At 45.9% G+C, this 20,850-nt stretch overlaps 2 protein-coding genes across 2 annotated transcripts in view; one reads left to right on the top strand and one right to left on the bottom strand.

Annotated features, from left to right (window-relative positions):
* Positions 1–1,580: 1,580 nt before the first annotated feature.
* Positions 1,581–5,455, top strand: LOC121934362 (cyclin-dependent kinase 5 activator 1-like). Its single transcript, XM_042474783.1, has one exon. It carries the CDS (start codon positions 2,958–2,960, stop codon positions 3,930–3,932), a length of 975 nt encoding a protein of 324 aa, XP_042330717.1. The 5' UTR covers positions 1,581–2,957; the 3' UTR covers positions 3,933–5,455.
* Positions 5,456–20,427: 14,972 nt separating this feature from the next.
* LOC121932843 (unconventional myosin-Ig-like) overlaps positions 20,428–20,850 on the bottom strand; it is a 59,906-nt gene continuing 59,483 nt past the window's right edge. Inside the window, exon 17 of the mRNA XM_042471855.1 lies at positions 20,428–20,584. Coding sequence (XP_042327789.1) covers positions 20,428–20,584 — 157 coding nt within the window. The remainder of the gene's footprint in view (positions 20,585–20,850) is intronic.

The following is a 20,850-nucleotide window of genomic DNA, read 5'->3' as shown; positions in this document are numbered from 1 at the left end:
TGTTGGACTATGACTCTGGAGGCCAGGGTTTAATTCCTCACTCAGCCATGAAATCCATTGGGTGAGCTTGGGTAAGTCACACACTCTCAGCCTCAAGGGAAAATGATGGCAAACCCCCTCTGAAAGAAAACTGTATGGAAGGCAATGGCAACCCCCCTCTGAACAAATCTGGCCAAGAAACGCCATAATAGGGTCACTTTAGGGTCGCCATACATGAGAAATGACTTGAAGGCACACAACAACAGCAGGCATACTGAGGATGGAGCAAGCTTGTTTTCTGATGCTCCAGAGGTTAAGGCTGCATATGCGCTGCAGAAATAATTCATCTTGACACCACTTTAACTGCCATGGCTCAATGCTATAGAATTCTGGGATGTGTAGTTTTGTGAGACATCTAGCCTTCTCTGTCAGAGAAATCTGGTGCCAAAACAAATGACAGATCTCAGAATTCAATAGATTGAGCCATGGCAGTCAAATGGATTATTTTTGCAATGCAGATGCAGCCAAAGACGTGGATCAATGAATTCAAGCTGCTGGCAAAAAGCATAAGGAAGAATTTTTTGACGGCGAGAACTGTTCAACAGTGAAAGCTGCTGCTTTGGAGGGTGGTGGAGTCTCTCTTTTTTGGAGGTTTTTAAACAGAGGCTTGAAATTCAGGCGGTTGGTATGAGTCCACAGGCAAACTGAAGACATATCCACACATAATTGCACCACGGTAGAGATTTCTTTAAAACCAACAGAACCTATCTGGCCCTGGAAGCTATGCAAGGTCAGCCCTGGTTAGGAGTTTGGATGGGAGGCTGCCATGTTCTTTCTGGACAGTCTAGGAGACTGGGCTGACTGGGAGACTGTCTTTCTGGAAGATGGTTGTTAGTGCAGAAAGGCATAGGAGACTGGTATTTGCGCAATGAGGTCAACAGTTTCCAATGTCTTTGTCCACTAATGACCATTGTTAAAACTGGACCCGCCACTTCATTTCCATACACAAAAGATTTTGAATGTGGATTGACATTCTCACATACCAATGGCCTAAATATGTCTGTCCCTGGTTTCCACTCCACCAAATGCATCTGAGGAAGTAGACTGAAGCCTAGGAAAGCTCATGCTGCCAACTTCTTTCTTCCAGCTAGTCTCAAAGGTGCTGCAAGATCTCTCTACATATTGATTCTGCAGACTAGCATGACTATATCTTTGAATTCCAATAATAAATTATTAATGAATACACATTTAATTAAAACCTATCTGTGGTTGGAAGAAGTTTAATCCTAGGCTGCATCCACACTGCAGAAATAATCTGGTTTGGCACCAATTTAACTCTTTCTGGCTCAAGGCTATGGAACTCCCAAAATTCCATAGTCTTGAGCCAGGGCAGTTAAAGCGGTGCCAAACCAAATTATTTCTCCAGTGTGGATGCAGCCCTAGTTTTAATGTTGACCCCTACCTGCTGCCAAGTTGTGCAGGTCTGCTATAAAGTCTATGGGGGAGGTTGCAGTGCAGGCAGTGGGGCAGCAGAGGGCGCGCGAGAGCCTGCTGGTCCCTGGCTGGTGCTGGGCTCCTCCTCCTCCTGCTGCTTCCATCGCTGCATCCCTCGCTGCATCTCTCTCCATCAGATGCTCCCTGGACCACAAGGCGCCACCGCCAGAGAGGAGCAGACTGGGGGCCCTGCTCCACCGACGACGAAACCCCACTTTCAAGATAGACCCCTTCCACTTCGGATTGACTTTTTAAAATTTTAATTGAAAACCTTTCTTGGATCTCCATCGCGGCTGCCTAAAGAGGGAAGCTCCCCGCATTTTGGTACCCAGGCCATTGGGATCTTGCTTATATTGGGGGGGGGGCATTTTTCTCCTCCTTCCCCCTCCATTTAGGGATCGCTCCCAAATCCAGGGAAGCGCTGATCCCACCAACAGCCACCCCCCCCCTTCCTGGGAGCAGCCTCACCTGGGGTTCTGGAGCATCCTTCCTGGACCCCAAAGGCCCTGCTGGGGGCCAAAGGGGAGAGAGACTGGGGAAAAAAGGGTCGGCTCTTCTCTTGGAAGAGGGATCAGCAGCATCAGAGAGAGAAGGCGAAGAAGGAAAATTGAAGGGGGGCATCCCTTGCTCTTGGGGAGCATTTTTTAAAAAGAGGAGGAGGAGGAGAAGCCGGAGAAGAGGGGCTGAAGGTGGTGAGGAGGGCAGGATGATTCCCCCCAAGGCGTCTGTTCTTTTGGAGACACCAATGGAAAGGAAAGCCCCCCCAGGAGAGGAGCATTAAAGCCCTCAAGCAAGCAAGGAAGGAAGGAGAATCCAAGGAAAGCATCAAGGGGTGGGGGCTTGCTTTGCCCCCCATAGTTGCCCCTTTCCACCAAGAGGACATTCTGCAGCAACCACTGGACCGCCATCATCCTCCATCCTGCACCCCCCAATTGCCAGGCTTGGTGGCTTTTGGCTTTGCCCCCCATGGCTCCCAGGGTCCTCCTTTGGCCCTGACCCACTGTTTCCCCTCATCCAGAGAGAGACAGAGAGCTTTAAGGGGGCCATTGCCCTGGGGGCAACGTGAAGCCACTGGTGGCCCAAGGAGAGGTCGGACTGAATTGGAGTGGGAGAGTGGGCACCCTGGAGAACCTTTGGCTGGACGGACACTACAAGGGGCTCTGTGTAAAGTTGCCCAGTTGGCGTGTGACTGATTCCTGATCTCTGCCCCCTAATCGGAGATCAGTCCAAGGCACCACTTGGATGACTCATGCCAAAGCTTGCCAGGTGGCCTTAGCTGGTGGTCACTGTTTGCGGTATCCTACCAGGCGGCTTCCACTTGTCAAGATGGTGGGGCCGTGAGAGACGTTGGCCCCGGTTGTGACTTGCCTCCTGCTACCCACGTGGCGGGATTGGGGGGCCACTCCTGGGTTGCCTTGACTTGGCCATCAACACTGCCAACTGGACTCCAGACCCTTGTCCTTTCCCTGACTACTGCTGCCACCATGGGCACCGTCTTGTCACTTTCTCCTGGCACCCGGAAAGCCAGCCTCTATGACGATGGCTCCTCCAGTTCTCTGGCCCATTACCCAGGGCTGGCCAGTGCCAAAGGCGGGAGTGGCGGTGGCGGTGGCCCAAAGGCCGACAAAGCCCTCAAGCGCCACTCCATCTTCATCCCAGCCTTGACTTGGAAGCGGCTGGTGGCCTCCACCAAGAAGAAAGGCTCCAGGGCTGGCAAAGGGCCGTCGTATAACAACAACAACAACTACCACCCACACCATGGGGGCAAGGACGTGGCCCACCTCAACCATGAGAATGTCAAGAAGTCCCTCTCGTGCGCCAACCTGGCCAACTTCGATGGGGCTGGGCAGCAGTCCTTGGTGCCCCTCAGCACCAAGCGCATCTCCACCACCTCGGTCTCCTCGCTCAAACCCAGTGGCATCGGGGGCACCCCTTCCTCCTCGTCCCCGCGCCGGGTGATCGTCCAGGCCTCCACCAGTGAGCTGCTGAAATGCCTAGGTGAGTTCCTTTGCCGCCGCTGCTACCGCCTCAAGCACCTCTCGCCCACCGAGCCCATCCTTTGGCTGCGCAGCGTGGACCGCTCGCTGCTCCTGCAAGGCTGGCAGGACCAGGCCTTTGTCACCCCTGCCAACGTGGTCTTCGTCTACCTCCTGTGCCGGGAGATGATTGACGGGGACACCGTTGGGGGAGAGCATGAGCTCCAAGCGGCCCTCCTCACCTGCCTCTACCTGTCCTACTCCTACATGGGCAACGAGATCTCCTACCCGCTCAAGCCCTTCCTGGTGGAGACCTCCAAGGACGCCTTCTGGAACCGGTGCCTTCGCATCATCAACACCATGAGTGCCAAGATGCTCCGGATCAACGCCGACCCGCACTACTTCACTCAGGTCTTCGCTGACCTCAAGAACGAAGGCAACGGTGGTATCCGAGAGGACTTTGCCCGGGTCTTGGACCGGTGACTGGGTTTTCCTGACCAGATCTTGGACCGATGATTGGATTTTCCTGCTTGAGTCTAGAACTGGTAGCTGGGTTTTCTTGCCTGGATCTTGGACCAGTGGCTGGATTTTCCTGCTCAGATCTTGGACTGGTAACTGGGTTTTTCTGTCCAAATCTTGGACTGGTAATTGAGTTTTTTCTGTCCAGATCTTGGACTGGTGGCTGGGTTTTCAGTGCAAGACCCAGGGGATCTGAGATCCTTCTGGTGCAATTCTTACATAGCATATTTTCATTTGGGACAGATAGTGTTTTCCTTCTGGAGCAGAAAAGAACCCCTGAAATCATTGCAGGAAAAAGCCCCAGCTGGTTTGGCTGCAGTGAACTGGATGCTTATGCTACGGTTCAGGGAAAGTGTTGCCGGGTGGGGTACCCAAAGTCGCAATATTTTCTCCTTCCTTCCCCCCCCCCCTTGCACTTTCTGCCAAAGGAGGAATCCCCAGGAGACGCTGGACCTCGATAATTGTTTTTGAAAAGGACAGCAGGTACTTAAGGGGAACGCACATCACTCTGCTCCTTAGCGCTCTTGGGGTTTTCTTCCCTGTCTTATTCATTTTATCTTCTTTAGACTGCCAAAAACAAAACAAAACAAAGGTGAAAAGGGGGAGATTTTGTGGCTCTGTGTGTGTGTGTGTGTGTTTATGTGTCAGAGAGTGTGTGTGTATGCACTTAAAAACAAACAGCATTTCTGACAACTTTGTGATGAATTCCAAAATGATGCAGTGAATCAGACAAAATATGTATTTATTAGAATGGTTAAATATCTTAATTATACCAGATCCCATTTGATCTTTGAAAGCTGCATCCACACTGGAGAAATAACCCAGTTTGGCATGGCTTTAACTCTTTCTGGCTATGGCTGTGGAATTCTGGGAGTTGGAGTTTGTTATGGGGCCTTCCTTCCTTAAGCTCTGCTCCACTCCAGGCCCACAACAATCTCCAACTCCCAGAATTCCATAGCCTTGAGCCAGACAGAGTTAAAGCCGTGCCAAACTGGGTTATTTCTTCGGTGTAGATGTAACCCCGGTTTCTTAGAATGTGTGACATATGTGTGGAGCGGTCCTTTTGTCTTTCAGATTTTGGCTTTTAAAAAGTATTATAATTCCACCTCCTTGTTATTTCCAGCTGCAGCGGCTGCCAGAGCACCCTTAGGGGCAGCATGGTTCTCTGTCCACATGTGGCATTTATACATGAAGCGTGAGGTGTGTGACGGTACCAAAAAAAGAGTAGCCCAGGAAAAGATTTTGGTTGCAGCTTTAGCTTTGGCCACTAGTTTAGGTTTGGCTTTAAGAAGACCCAAGGGTTGGTACTGGTTAGGAGAAGGTAAGTGCCCCATACGCTGTTCATATCTGGATGGGTTTTCAGAGTGGCCCAGCCATGCTGGATAGTGGCTGCCGAAGAAGACTGATGGCTTCATAGAATCGTAGAATTAGAAGGGATCACAAGGGTCATCCATTCCAACCTCCTTCTACCATGCAGGAAGACACCATCAAAGCACTCCTGACAGATAGCCATCCAACCTCTGCTTAAAAACCTCCAAAGAAGGAGACTTCACCACTTTCTGTGGCAGTGCATTTCATTGGCAAACAGCTCTTACTGTCAGGAAGTTCCTCCTAATGTTGAGGTGGAATCTCTTTTCCTGCAGTTTGCATCCCTTGTTCCGCATTCTAGTCTCTGGAGCAGCAGAAAACAAGCTTGTTCCCTCCTCAATATGACATCCCTTCCAATATTTAAACATGGCTATCATATCACCTCTTAACCTTTTTTTCTCTAAGTTAAACATCCCCAGCTCCCTAAGTCGTTCCTCATAGGGCATGGTTTGCAGACCCTTCACCATTTTAGTCGCCCTCCTTTGGACACACTCCAGTTTCTCAATGTCCTTTTTGAATTGTGGTGCCCAGAACTGGACACAGGGTTATTCCTGGTGAGGCCTGACCAAAGCAGAATAGAGTGGTACTATTACTTCTAGTGATGCAGCCTAGGATCGCATTGGCCTTTTTAGCTGCTGCGTCACACTGTTGATTCCATGTGATGTGAGTGGGGCAAGGAATCCATTCTGGCTTTTAATCCCTTCTTTAGAGTGGCTGAGTGCTTTTCTTTAAATAGATCTGACATCTTGGATAGCTGCTTTAAAGTTTAGACTAAATCCTGGAGCAGGTTCACCACCCAAGTGCTAGCAACTAAGGCGGACATTTTGAAGGAGAAATTGTTTTTTTGGGGGGATACCAGGGGAGAAACCTAAGGAATGTGCCACAGGGGCGATCCTTGGGTTTGGGATGAGCTTTGTCCTGTGGATGTGATCAGGATCACATCTCTTGGGTCGCCCGCCAGAAATGTCTTGGGACAGTCCGACCCATCCTACAGCGCTCCTGTGGAACTGCATTTTCTTTAAAGTGAAACAGAATAGTATAGGTTTGGGAGCTACCTTGGAGACTGTGGGGTTTTCTGGGTGTTTTGAAGGTTTTAAAATCTCAAGATATATTGCAAACCTGCTTCAGGTTTGGACTGTCATTTCAATCCACATCTCAGCCACCTATGTGGCCAATTTTAGATTCCGGAATATTTTGGATTTGAGGATTTCGAATAAAGGAGACTCAACCTGTGTTTAGTATTCCCTGCTAAAGAGGCACGAGAGCTCTCTAGGAGAGAATTCAAGGTACCAGGCCACACTACAAATCCCAGGACTCTGTAGGATGGTGCCATGATGGTTAAAGCAGGATCAAAGTGCTGTGATTGCTTAGGAGCCCAGTATATTGCATCTGATCCCATAAGGAACCCCAGAAGTTACAGCCGATCATAGAAAGCAAAGCAAACTTGCATTGGATTAGGCCATTGGTCCGTCTAGGCCAGTTTTGTCAACTTTGACTGGCAGCTATTTCAGGCTCACAAACCCCTTTCATTTCCCTTGACCTGATAGTGTGCATCTCCACTGTAGAAATAATGCAGTTTGATACCACTTTGGAGTAGTGTAGCTCCATTCAATAGAATCTTGGGGTTTGTAGTTTTGCAAGCTCTTTAGACTTCTTTGCCACCAAACTACAAATCCCAGGATTCTGTAGGATGGAGCCATAGCAGTTCTAAGGTGGTCTCAAAGTGCATTATTTCTACAGTGCAGATGCACCCATGGAAGTACCAGATCCTGAATCTGGAAATATCCACCAATATGGTCACTGCTCTGGGAGCTGTTAATCTCCCAAAAAGTAACTTTCCAAATTTTGGTGCCACCACTAAGCTACTATGAACCGTATTTTCCCTCTGAAAAAAGTAGGACTGCGTTAGAGGATTCTTAGCATCCTCCAAACCTCTTCTGTTTCCACATTTATTTTTTATAAGGGAAACACCATGATAATTCAGATGAAAACCATTTTGAGGTGTGAATCTTTGAGGCTTTTCCCCCAGGGCAGAAACCAATAGGATCTAGAAGGATCCTGAACAAACTGCTCTTTAGAGGTGAGAAAGAAAAAGGGAATCATATCTGATGGAAACTGGGTTATTTAGCTATGATTCTCGGCCGAAAGGGGATTTAAATAAATGTGTCTCCTGCTGATTTCCATGGCAACTGGCAAAATTTAGAGATTGCAGCAGAACCACAAATAGAGAAAAGTGGTGCATATGTGCATCTTCCAGTTTAAAATATAGATTTTTTTAAAATGACACAAAACCATTTGCATTAAATCCCTCGCGCCGTGAAAGGGCCTTTTCATTACAGAACAATAGCTTTCTTTTCTTTGTGGCCTAAAATATTATTATATTGTTATGCTGTTTGTTGGCTTTCCAGTGAAGACCTTCAGAACCAAATAAAACATAAGCGGCAGGTTTTCCTTTTGCAAATAGTTAAGGAGACCGAAGCCTAAAACCAATTGTTACTCTTAAACCTGAGTAACAGTGGGAATGTATTAAATTGAGACAAATGTAAGATTAGTGGACTGAATGGGTCAACTCTATTTGGAAGGAACAATTGGAGAGACAAAGAAATCCAAATTTACATCATTTCCCCCAGTTTCCAGAGGTTGGGTCCCCTTTCCCACTATACCATTAAAGAACTATGACTCCACTTTAATTGCCATGACTGCTTCCTATGGAATCCTGGGATATGTAGTTTGGGGAGCACTACAGCTCTCTGAACTTAAATCCCCCAGCCATGTGTTTTTGGCTGTTGCTGTCCAAAAAATAATAATAATAAAAAATAAAAAATATATATTAATCACTTTCCCCAGCTCTGCTTAATGGCTACTAGTCTAATCCCTGTGACTGTGTATTACATCCAGTACCAAGAGTAGTCTATCTCTCTCTATCAGTTGCTGGGGGGAAACGCACGAGAATATACAGTATTGGTGTATGCGCGTTGTGATTGTGAGTCAGGTGTTGATGCAAAGAAAGTGCTAGAAGGGAATGGCTTTGGGTCTGGAGTTGTCATCCGAAAGTAACTTTCCACAACTCCACATAGGTGTTTCTTAGGTAGGGAATACTCCAAGGTGCTTTGCCATTGCCTTACTTTGAAATAGAACATGATATTCGTTGATGGTTCCCTTTCCAAGTACAAACCAACCCTGACCCTGCTTGGCTTCCAACACAAGGAATCTTTTCCTTCCCATTAGCCTCTGTCCTCCACTTACTTCCATTGCTGCAAACTGAGTTCAAAATGCAAAAGCGGTTTGCATTCAGTTAATTCAGCAAGAGGGGCAGGCAGCAGCGCGTGCCATTTTGTCCTTCCCAGTTGGCCAGGCAAAAGCAAATTGCTACAGCCTCTTTTAGTTTGTCTATTCATCCTCATTTAAAGCTTTGGCCATCTTGACTGCACTTTCTAGAGAACCCCTGAAGACTGCGGCTGCCATCCAAAACATGTCACATCTGCCCTGGATGTGTTGGATTACATCTCCCATTGGCTGAGGATGGCAGAAGGTATAGTGCTGCAGATCCAGGGCACGTGCAACAGGTTCAGGAAAGCCATTCATAGCATCATGGAAACATAGAGTTGGAAGAGACTCCAAAAAGGGCCATCCAGTCCAATCCTCTGCCATGCAGGAACTCTCAGTCAAAGCATCCATGACAGATGGCCATTCTGCCTCTGTTTAAAGACCTCTAAGGAAGGAGACTCCACCATTTGCTGCTGAAATGATTCCCCGCTTGGTATCAATGCTGATCTGTACATAATCCTGTATATAGGTTTCATGTGGAGACAGTTGGAACTGTGCATGTCAAGAAGGTCTACTTGATTTTGCTTTAAATGTTTCTTTCTTTCCCTTTTCTTCCATTTATGTGGCATTTTGGGGGGAGCAAGGGGAAATTATTGGGTTTATAATTATTGGGTTTATAATTTTTTAACAAGCCTGGTTGTAGGCACATGGACGGTCCCCCGGACTTTGGCAATCTCTGCTTTCCAAAATATGCTGGATTTCCCCCTTCTTTACCTTCCTTTGGCATTTACAGTAAGAACAGATCAATATCCTGATCAGATCAGCCTGGACCTTTGGAATCTGTATTTATTTCTTCGCTTGCCTTTTGGGGAGCCTTTTCTCCCTGCTTTGAGGAGTGGAAAACAACAATCAGTGGATTGAGAACTTGCTTCTTCTTGTCTTGGGGGAAAAGGACACTTTTTGTGAGATGTGTTATGACTCTAAAGACCAGTATCCTCAGACTGCAAAGGAGGATGGGACAGCAAAGTGCTACAAGGCACTAAAAAGTTCTTTAACATTTGGAATAAGGACATTTTTCTTCTTCTTTCCAGAGGACGTTTGAAGTCTCTTTGTATTATACGTACCGAGACTTGCCTAAATGTTTGGTTTCTACACTGTATTGGCCTGTACCATGGCGGGTGAACAAGTTGTCCATCTTTCCAATGATGCAAAAGGTGGGTTACTTTGGGGGGTGGGACAGGGAGGCAGGAACCGTCGACTATGGCACTTTATGCAAAATAAAAAGTGAAAATCAAAGCAATGTGAAGTTTTTGGAAGGAGGAGAAGAAAGGGCGATGGATCTGTTGTGATTTGACACTGGGGTGTGGTTGAGTCTAGCTGACTCCTGGCAGATATGGGAAGAGTTCATTTGGGGGACTGCAATTCTCATAATCCCCTGCTGGTATGACCACAGGATCATGGAATCATAGAGTTAAAGGGATCACAAGGGCCATATAGTCCAACCCCATTCTGCCATGCAGGAAGAGACAACTAAACCACTCCCAAAAGATGTCCATCTGACCTCTGTTTAAAGTCTTCCAAAGATGGAAGGTCTACTGCCTTCCAAGATAATCCATCCCACTCTCAGACAATGTTTACGTGGAATCTCTCATTTTGCCATCGGAATCCATTGGTCCAGGTTCTAGTGTCTAGTTGAACTGCAGAAGACAAGCATGCTCTGCATTACACACCTTCAAATATGCATCATATTTTATTATTATTTATTAAAGTACACTCATCCCTCCATAATTGATATTTGTGGATTTGATTATTCACGGATTTGATTGATATGTTCTCTGTAGGAATAGCTAGGTCCTACAGTGCAATTCTATGGTCAGTTTTAACCAAAAGTTGCACTGAAAGACCTAGAGATTATTCCTAGAGAGGACACTCTACTAGGCCTTTGTAGCTCCTCCAGCACAGTTCTATGGTCAGTGTCTGTCAGACGTTGACCACAGAGTTGCCCTGGAGGACCTAGAGATCCCTAGAGAGGTGTTATTTGTGGTTTTTCCCCATTCACGGGGGTCTTGTGCCCCTAACTCCAGTGAATATGGAGAGGCAAGTGTATTTCTGTATCCCCTCCACCTAGCCCAGAAGGCTCCTGAGATGACGAACTACAGAAAACCAATTAAAACAATACAAGGATAAAAAAAGATTAGTAAAACATATTAAAACACCCTTTAAAAACTCCTTAACGCAGCCTAAAAACAATCCTGGAATCCAGTTTTGAAACAGCTAAATCTGCAGTTTTAAACACTGGGTGCCCTGGGGAAAAGCCCTGTTTTGTCTGTCCACCAGAAGCTTAAAAGAGACGGGGCACCCTGACTTCCTTGGGCAAGGAGTTCCAACGCTTATATTTATTTATAAGACAAACTGAAAGAAAGGAGTTGGAACATGAGCTTTCATAGACTACATGGACTAACATGGCTATATCTTTGAATTCTCTTTATAAGACAGCTTATTTAGTTCTTTATTTATTGAATTTATATCCTGCTTTTCTCTCAAGATGTTGTTGTTGTTGTGTGCCTTCAAGTCACTTACAACTTATGGTGACCCTAAAGTGAACATATCACGGGGTTTTCTGGGCAAGATTTGTTCAGAGGAGTTTTGCCACTGCCTTCCTCTGAGGCTGAGAGAGTGTAACTTGCCAAAGGTTACCCAGTGGACTTCCATGGCTGAGCTGGGATTCAAATCCTGGTCTCCAGAGTCATAGTGTAGTGCTCAACCCACTATTTGCCATGCTGGCTTTCATACAGCTTGTCTTTAAATATCTGTAGGAATGTCATGAAGGAGATGGTGCAAGCTTCTTTCCTGCTGCTCCAGAGAGTAAGACCTTAACCAATGAGTTCAAATGATAAGAAACGAAATTCCAGCTAAACATTAGGAAGAAGATGCCAAAGCCACAGATGCAGGTGAAACGTAAGAAATAAACTCTTCTAGAACATGGCTACATAAGCCGAAAAACCCACAAAAAACTATTAGGAAGAGCCTTTTGATGGCAAGAGCTGTTTGACAGCGGGATGGACTTATCTCCAAAAGTAGTGGACTCTTCTTCCTTGGAGCCTGTTAAAGAGAGGTTGAATATCCATCTCTCAGTAATGCTTTGACAGTGGATTCTCACATGGCAAAGGGTTGGACCACTGGAGATCCCTTTGATTCTCTGATTCTTTCATTTATTACCATTTTCTTCTTCTTCTTTTTAAACTGGAGATGCCTTGGGTTAAACCTGCAACCTTTGTGGGTGCTTTTTACTACTGAGCTAAAGGTGGCTTTGAAACAGCCTTTTTGCTCAGTTTTTCTGGTTCTTTGAGGCCAAAAAGTGTAGCAGCAGCAACTCTTCTTTAAAAAGGAGAGACAGAATCATGACTGAAAGGGGATGCTTTCAGCATCAAACAAAATGTCTGAGGTGCCAAGCAGGTGTTTTAAAATGGAGGATGTTTCAAACTGGCAAGAAAGAAAGAAAAGATGGGGAAGGGCCCCAGTAGCTTCTGAAAGCACAGCGGATTTTGAACTTGTGGTAAAGCTGGTTGCCAAGAACAGGCTCAGCAGTTCAGGGCTGCGCACATGGAGGAGTGGGAGGCATGTGCTAATGCGTTATTATTTTCACCATCCAGTGGAGCATTTGTGCTCTGAGGAGATGTATCTCACATGTGAGGAACGACGGACGACGCCTGTGAAGATGGAGCACACAAGGTCTGTTGTGCCTAGAAACCACACACTCAGGAGCTGCCTCCTCGATCTAGAGGTGTGTGGGTGGGCTGCCCTTACCCAGCAACCCCAGAAATGCACTCTGCATATACTCAGAGGTGCCCTCACTTGCGCAGCAAGGTCCCACCTTCCAGCAAATTCCTGGTACATGATTTAAGGCCTAACTGGGTGAAGGCACGGGATGTATGTGTTGGGATTGAGAGTGATCTTATGGCACTAAATCCCAACGGCCTTCTAAATGTTTATATGCTTAATTCTTAGCAGTGGCGTATGTAGTACATTTGACATGTGGTGCTGATAATTTTTTAATACCCCATTCCTCCTCTCAACAGCCTTTTCTAGGTCTGGTGGAGATGCTGGCTGGGAGCGAGGAGGAAACAACTCTCTTTACCACCCGGCCAGCAAAGCCATCAGACCTGGAAGGTAGCAACTTCACACCAGCCATTGCCTTCCACAATGAATCTGATCCAGTAGGTTACATAGCATGGTCTACTGTGGCTAAATTATCCCTTGATAGGAAAGGCTAGAGCCAGTGGACCAGTCAAAGCTGAGCCCAAGCATTACAAATCACAGAGTCCACCTGGATATCCAGTGGTAAAGATGGATCTCTGAGCTACATGTCTAGTCTGGAATTTACAACTGCAGCTATGGATGCATCTAGATCAAGAGAAGTCATAGTGCCACTGTATTCTGCTTTGGTCAGGCCCCACCTGGAATATTGTGTCCAGTTCTGGGCAAAACAATTCAAAAAGGACATTGAGAAATTGAAGCGTGTCCAAAGGAAGGCGACTAAAATGGTGAAGGGTCTGGAAACCAGCCTTAGGGAGCTGGGGATGTTTAGCCTGGAGAAAAAAAGGTTAAAAGGTGATATGACAGCCCTGTTTAAGTATTTGAAGGAATGTCATATTGAGGAGGGAGCAAGCTTGTTTTCTGCTGCTCCAGAGAAAAGGACCCAGAACAATGGATGCAAGCTACAGGAAAAGAGATTCCATCTGAACATTAGGAGGAACTTCCTGACAGTAAGGGCTGTCTGACAGTGGAAGACACTCTTTCAGAGATTTTGGTGGAGTCTCCTTCCTTGGAGGTCTTTAAACAGAGGCTGAGTGGCCATCTATCAATGGGGATGCTGTGATTGAGAGTTCCTGCATGGCAGAAGAAGGGGCTTGGACTGGATGGCCCTTCTTGGGGTCTATTCCAACTCTAGGGTTCTATGATTCTACAATAGCACCAGAGAGCTCTAGCAAGAGAAGATGGAAACATCAGTCTACTGTGCCCAGTTGACAGGAGAACAGACCTCTGGTACTCACAGCAGCTGCTACCCAGTATATTAGGAATGTGAGGTAAAATCCAGAGACGCTACTTAGCCATGCAAATAAGGTTGTTACATAATTAAGTAGTGCATTGAGAATGCTAGCCCCTCTCATGTAGGGAGAGTGCAATCCATCCAGGGCAAGTCACTGACCCAGTTTCCAGACCTGAAAGTCAGCCATCGTTTTTTACATCCACATGCAAAGCATACGTTCCACCACTTTGTAGTCCATCTCCATTCCTTTTGAACGCACTTTGAATGGGACAAGCTTTGGAAAGTCTAGAGAAGGAGGGCTTTACCTGTGTTAGGAAGGATTGAATTAGAGGAATTTAATTAGCTCAAAATTACGAGAAGCGTGTCCTAACAACGCACGCAGCAGGATCGTGTCCCTATGTGTATACCAGAGGTCATCTAGTCCAACCCCAAGAAACAGAGACTCCAATGCCAGTGAGTTGCAATGCAAATATAAACATTTATTAAAGCCACACAACCAAAAGGGATCACACACGCACACACACATTCAATGCTAAAGCAAGGGAGGGGAAGAGTTGGGGGTAAAGGAGAAAGGATAGAGGCACCATTGAAATAATTACCTTAGGAGTCTTCTCCAAGCGATGGATGTGAGGGATGTTGGAAGGTGAACATGGCCACGGGGAACGGGGAAAGCAAGCGGCGACCGCAGTGGCGAGGAGCTAAGTTGCAGTGGGCTAAGCTAACAAGAGGCCCGAAAGAGACAGTGGGCTTTGGCTTGCTCAAGTGATTTCAGTGGGGCGCAGTGCCCAAGAGAACTCCGGAGCAGTTGCTCAACAGAGTTTGAGGTTTGGAACTTCAGCTCACAAGCCCAAGGAAGGGCTGGAATCTGGGTCGTATTTATACTGTGAAACATGTCTGCAGGCTATGGCTACCTGATGAACAAAGGTCTTGATGGCTATCTATTGACTAAGTCTAAAGCTAAACAATGGATACACAAAAGGGTTCTGCCACTTCTTTGGGAGAGGACCATTGTCTAGATGGCTAAGTACTTAATGCCATCAATAGGAGATGGCGAATTTCTTTAGGGTTGTTGGCGAAATCTGGTAGGGCAACTCCCAGAACTGGTTCTAAAAGGTTTAAATCTACCTTTTGCTTATAGCCATGCCTTGCAAGGCTGTCTGGCTACGTGGTCAGGTTGCTTTTGGGATAATGGCGGCTGGCGATGGGGTCAGTCAGGGGTCATGATTTTTGATCGCTTGGCACTCAAAATTTATATAAATCCAAACTCGATAACACCTGGGTTTTACAGCCAGAAGGGAACCATGCTTAACTTCCTCCCCTTCACATCTGCCTACAGTCCTATTATTCACTGTCTGCAGATCTGTAACGCACCTGTCTGGGAGGGAAAGGGGAACACAAACTCTGAGCTTCCGCACTGAGCACACAGGGCATACATTTACATTCACAGAATGATGTGATGCTACCTCATTGGGATTGCAAACCCCAAATGCAGGTATAGGATGGGGATATTTGGCCTAGCAGCAGTAGAGGAAAATAGTCCTTGGGTTTACAGTTGAACCTAAGCTGAACATGACCCAGTGTGACTTGCAGTAATAGAATTATAGTTTCCAAATTAAGGGAAGTAATAGCTCTGCTGCAAACCAACTGAAACGTCGTTGGATTTCAGTTCTGAGGCCCTGGTTTTGCAGACGGTCAGAGGATGGTCTTGAGGTTTTCGGTGCTGCTGCTCCCCATCCAGAGCAAGTGTCCTCAGCTGGCTCCCCTCCGTAAGGAGAGACTGGTCTCATCTCCTCATGTACTTGCTAAGCCCTCTCACCTCTGGCTGATGCAACCAGCTTGGCACCGAAGGGAAATTCTAGGAAAAGCGGAGGGAGGAGATGGGCAAAGCCAACGCAAAGGTGTCTCCTGCCATCTGCCATTGTGCCTTTGCCACCTGGCCGCCTCGGTTCGCATACACACAGCCTTTCTGAGAAAGCATTCACAGGCGTCTAATAATACATGGCTATTCCCACTTTCCTGTGATTCACATTGCTTTGAATTATTAAATGGTAGGAACACTGAGATTTAGAGCAAAAATAGAAAGAAAGAAAAAACCTTACAGCCCACCTGGTCCTGAGTGCCAAGTGCTTTTCACAGCTGAAAGAGGAAAGAAAGAAAGAAAGAAAGAAAGAAAGAAAGAGGCTATTGCTGAATGCAGGAGGATAGTCAGAATGGAAAGCAAGGCTGGGAAAGCTGTGGGCGCAAGTCCCCCCCAAAATGGGCTTGATTTGTTGGAGAAAATGCTGTTGTTGTTTTTGGGCCCAAAATATGAATTTTGAACAGAATAAACCCCCCCAGTTACAGCATTTTCTGTATAGAAAATAGTATTTTATTAGCTTTATGCTGTTTTCTGCACAAACGTATACCATGTGCACATTTTGCACAGAATAAGTCCCCAAAAGCAAATAGTCTTCAAAAACAATGCAATTTTCAAAATAGTGGGAAGAGACTTAAATAATAATAATAAAAATTTTATTTGTATCCCGCCTCTCTATCAAAGATAATTGAGGCGGCTTACATATCAAAACACCATACAAAATCCCAAAATCCCCTCCCCTCCCTCCCCTAAAACAGAATTAAACAATGAAATATTAAAATAATTTGAAAATAGAATAATCCAATTAAAATAAACAAGGCATTAGGCACAGGGCAGTCGATAGGTGTCACTTGCTAAACATATGGGGTGTGACTTGGTAAACCTACTCATGGCTTCTTTCAAGAAGAACATTAGTGAAGAATTATACCCCTAATTTGTACTAGAACAAAGACTTGTGGAAGATCATTCTAAATAACCTTATACAGCTACAAATCCCAGGATTCCACAGGAGGCAGCCATAGCAGTAAAACTGGAATTATAGCACTATGAATCAAAGTTTGGGATAAATGACTTTCGGAGCCTCCCAGAATCCCATGGCCAGGAGATGAGAGATTTTGGGAGCCTTGGCTCCCACAAATAACTTTCTGTTTGAAAGTACACTATGCCCTCTCTATCCACAGATTCTTTACCCATGAATCCAACCATCCACAGCTTGAACATATTAAATATAAATTCCAAAAGCAGACCTCGATTTTGCCATTTTACGTAAGGGTCATTCATTTTACTACGTCATTGTATTTAATGGGACTTGAGCATCCTTGGATTTTGGTATCCACAGGGGGTCCTGGAACCAAATTCCAGTGGATACCAAGGGCCCCACTGAATGCCGCTCCACTAGCTGAGGGGATAAATATATGCAATTATGGTCCCAAATCTGGTCCAGCCCTTGACTGATGCTGACATTTCTCTGCCCTGGGTTCAAAGGACCGCAGGAAGGCCTGGGCATCTCCATCACCTCCTGACGCTGTCAGCTGTCAGTACCATTGGCCTTCCTCGCCAACACGCCTGTCTCCTCGCATGTGAGCAAGGCACAGTCTAACAGTTCGGCTGTAGCCCCAGGGGACCATAGTGTCCAATCCGTTCATTAGACAAGGCAGGGCTCAAAGCTTGGCTGGGCTGCACTTGCCTGCTCTGCTTTTCAAGGACAGTTGGGTTGCTCCAGGCAACAGAGATGGCTGCTTTAGGACCAGGGATGGCTAGACCCAAGCAAGAGTTCTTCAGCGCTGGAACCGATTGCCTCGGAGGTTGGCAGGCTCTCCTTCTTTGGAGGTCTTTCAATAGAGGTTGGGGGGGGGCATCTCTTGGGAGGAACAATGGCAGATCTCAACAGGCCAGCTTAAATCCCTAGATTTTATGGGTCAGCTCCTGACAGGAGGTCAGGGGTAGATTGTCCCATTTTCATACAGACAGCTTTCAGGCAAGAAACAAGAGGTGCAGATGGTTATGTCTGTGTTTATCTTTCTTTAAAACACACACACACACACACACACACACACACACCAGCAACTGCAGAACTACTTTGACCTGGTGGCTTGCTTCAGTTTGCAAAGCTTAATTGATTTCAATCAAGTTGTTGCAAGTTGTTGTCGCATTGCCAGGGGCCATCCCTAGGTTTTGGCTCAGAAATCTCAGGATCTGGAATGGTTCTGGCTTTGCATCCATCTTGATCCTACTTGAATGTGCCATGCAGGAAGACACAATTGCAGCTCTCCTGAGAGATGGCCATCCAGCTTCTGTTTAAACGCCTCCAAAGAAGGAGTCTCCACCAGAATGTCTTCCACTGTCAAACAGCTCTTACTGTCAGGAAGTTCTTCCTAATGTTGAGCTGGAATCTCTTTTCCTGGAGCTTGCATCCATTGTTCCGGATCCTGTTCTCTGGAGCAGCAGAAAACAAGCTTGTTCTCTCCTCAATATGACATCCCTTCAAATATTTAAACAAGGCTTTCATATCACCTCTCAAGCTTCTCTTCTCCAGGCTAAACATCCCCAGCTCCCTAAGTCATTCCTCATAGGCCATACCTCTTTCCAAGAGCTTGGACAGTTACTGTACTTCCTTTAAAAAGTCACCCCATCCTACCATGCGGAAAGCAATTTGTGGCCATTACCATGACAAGGACTGATGAGCAAGAAATAACGGTTAAAACTCATTTTACATTTTTAGAACTTTCCATTACTTTTTGGTAGGAACACTTTGGGATTGAAAGGAGAATGGCATAACACTTGAAAGAATCCCTGTAAAAATGCCTTAAAATGCCTACGAAAAATTACCCTTGGAAATTAACTAGGAGATACTACTCTTTACACCAGACATTTCATTCCTGCTTGTTCAATTTATTTTAAAACACATCATTATTACCTCACTGGCAGTTAAAAAAAAAAAGTAACTAGCAACAGGTAACTACATTACTTGCAACAGTTATAGTGAATCTGTTCTGGATTCTAGTCTGAATTGTAAAAGAGGCCCCAATAAGCCAAATGGAATCCACAAAACAGGTTCTGTTCTGTGGATAGCTCCTTTAAAGTTCAGGATGAAACTCAGAGCAGAGTTAGCACCCCATTGATGGGGGGTCCCCAGCTGCCACCAGCCTGGCAGATGAACACCTGAACTTGGCATACAAGTAATGACTTCTTCATTTGCTCATTTCAGCATCAAAATGGCTCCATGCAAGCACACAAGCATCTCCTGAAGAAAGAGCATGGCTACCACTACCTGGGGAATCACTACCTCCTTGTGTTGGGAGTAACCATCGTCCACTGCCTGGTGGACCTGATGCTTCCTCTTCTTGGCTCTTTCCTCTTGGTTTGCCCATTGGGAACTCCTACTGGAAGACATTCCTACACTCCAAATGTCCCAATCTGGCAGGGACAGTCTATTTAATCCTGTCATCCTACTTTTTCAGCAAGGTTTAAAAGGTCCCAATTTCTCTTTCCACCTTCTGCTTTCCCTTTTTGTCCTCAGATTCCTTCAATTGGTACAAACTGAATTAACAATGCAAAAATAGTTTCTGCTCAGTTATCTCAGCAAGGGGAGAGTATCTGCTGTAATAATGGTAATATTTAGTAAGGATTTATTATATATGTTGTATTATATTATTCTATACGTTGTATGGTATTACAGACCACAAAACTAATAAATAAAGTAGAGGGGAGAGGAGAGGAGGAGCAGGGTCTTGCCCTTCCCAGGAGGCTTAGGGAAAAGGAAACATCTGCAGCATCTTCTAGCTTGTGTCTTCTTCCGCATCGATAACATCTGCCACTTTGACCACACTCTGATGTTTCTTGGCCACATGTGTTCCAGTTTTCATCTGTGAAAAGTTGGGGGACTAAGGCCATTTGAGACAGCTTGAGGTGGAACCCAATTTATCTGCCCCTTTATATCAGGAAAGGCCCAGAAAAGTGGGGAAGTAAAGGGGTGTCCAAGAGAAACGGGGTGAAAAGGAGGTGGAGGCCATTGGCCAGACTTCCCCACTTCTGCCATAAAAGGTGGCCATTCCTGGGCTGCGTCAAAGATTTCACTGAGTTGACCCAGGTTTTACCTGAATATTCATGATAGCGTTGGAAACACTCAATTATTTTGTCCTCAGAAAATGAAGTTTTCTGGCGAAAAACAAATATTCCTCCATTCTCTCTGTATCTGAACGTCCTGAAGTGTTGGGCAGGAATTAGTCTCTGGAGGAAAGCATGTGGTTTTGTGTGTGTGCAAAATTCTGTTTTCTCCAAACAAAACAGGGTTCCTACGCAGGAAAAGAAGCATCTTCTGTGGAAGAAAAATAACTTTCTGCACAGAAAACATGTTTTGAGTGCCAAAACAAAACAACAACAACAACAACAAAAAGATATGCTTTTCTTCACAGTTGAATTCATCTCCAACACTTTGGCACATCAATTATCAGAAGAAAATGACACAAAAATTCTCCCTGGTGCATCATCATCATCATCATCATCATCATCATTATTACTATTATTATTATTATTACAGCGTTTCCTGACTGCAGAGAAACCCATTTTGTGACCTAGGGATGAATAAATAATTCTTCCATCCTTGACTCATAATAAAAGGGCTGTAACCTCAGTAAAGGAATGGGATATCAAGGTGGAGGGATATTGGACTGAGCAGTGCAAGGGCTGAATCTGTGTCTACTTCAACTCATCCACACTGGAGAAATGACCCAGTTTGGCACCTGCCAAGCCAAGGCAAGTGCCAAACCGAGCTATTTCTCCAGTGTGGATGCAGCCAAAGAGACTAAGAAAAGAAATATGCTGCAGGGGAAGTTCACGGCTAGTTAGAATTGCAGGCCTCTTCCAGTTCTCTGCATCTTTGGTCCAGGCAGATCCAGGGCAACCCCCAGCTGCGCTCATCATCTTCTTGGGCAGTAGAGGACAAAACCGTCCCGGCTCTTGGCGAAGTCTGGTGTGGCCTGTCCTTCGCGGGTCTCCACCGACACCAGCCTCTTGCGTCCATTCAGGCTGGCCTGGATGCAGTCCGACACTTGCACCTGCAGCGGCCTCTTTGTCCTGCAAAGACACAGAGAGACATGGAGAGCAAGAAGTTGAAGGACTAGCTGCTTGACAGAGTTTGGAAGGGCTTTATCCTCCAGAGAAGCAAGGGAACTCTTGTATCTGAACACAACACAGTTATAGCACAACGGTCCCACTTTAACTATCATGGCCCCATCCTACGTAATCCTGGGATTTGGAGTTTAATGAGGGATACTAAGAATTCCCTGCCAGAGAGTTCTAGTACCTCACCAAACTACAGTTCCATGTATTCCACAAGATGC

This window comes from Sceloporus undulatus, chromosome 6, assembly GCF_019175285.1.
Source record: "Sceloporus undulatus isolate JIND9_A2432 ecotype Alabama chromosome 6, SceUnd_v1.1, whole genome shotgun sequence".
NCBI classification, from domain to species: Eukaryota; Metazoa; Chordata; class Lepidosauria; order Squamata; family Phrynosomatidae; genus Sceloporus; species Sceloporus undulatus.
This window is presented reverse-complemented; position numbering and strand designations above follow the sequence as displayed.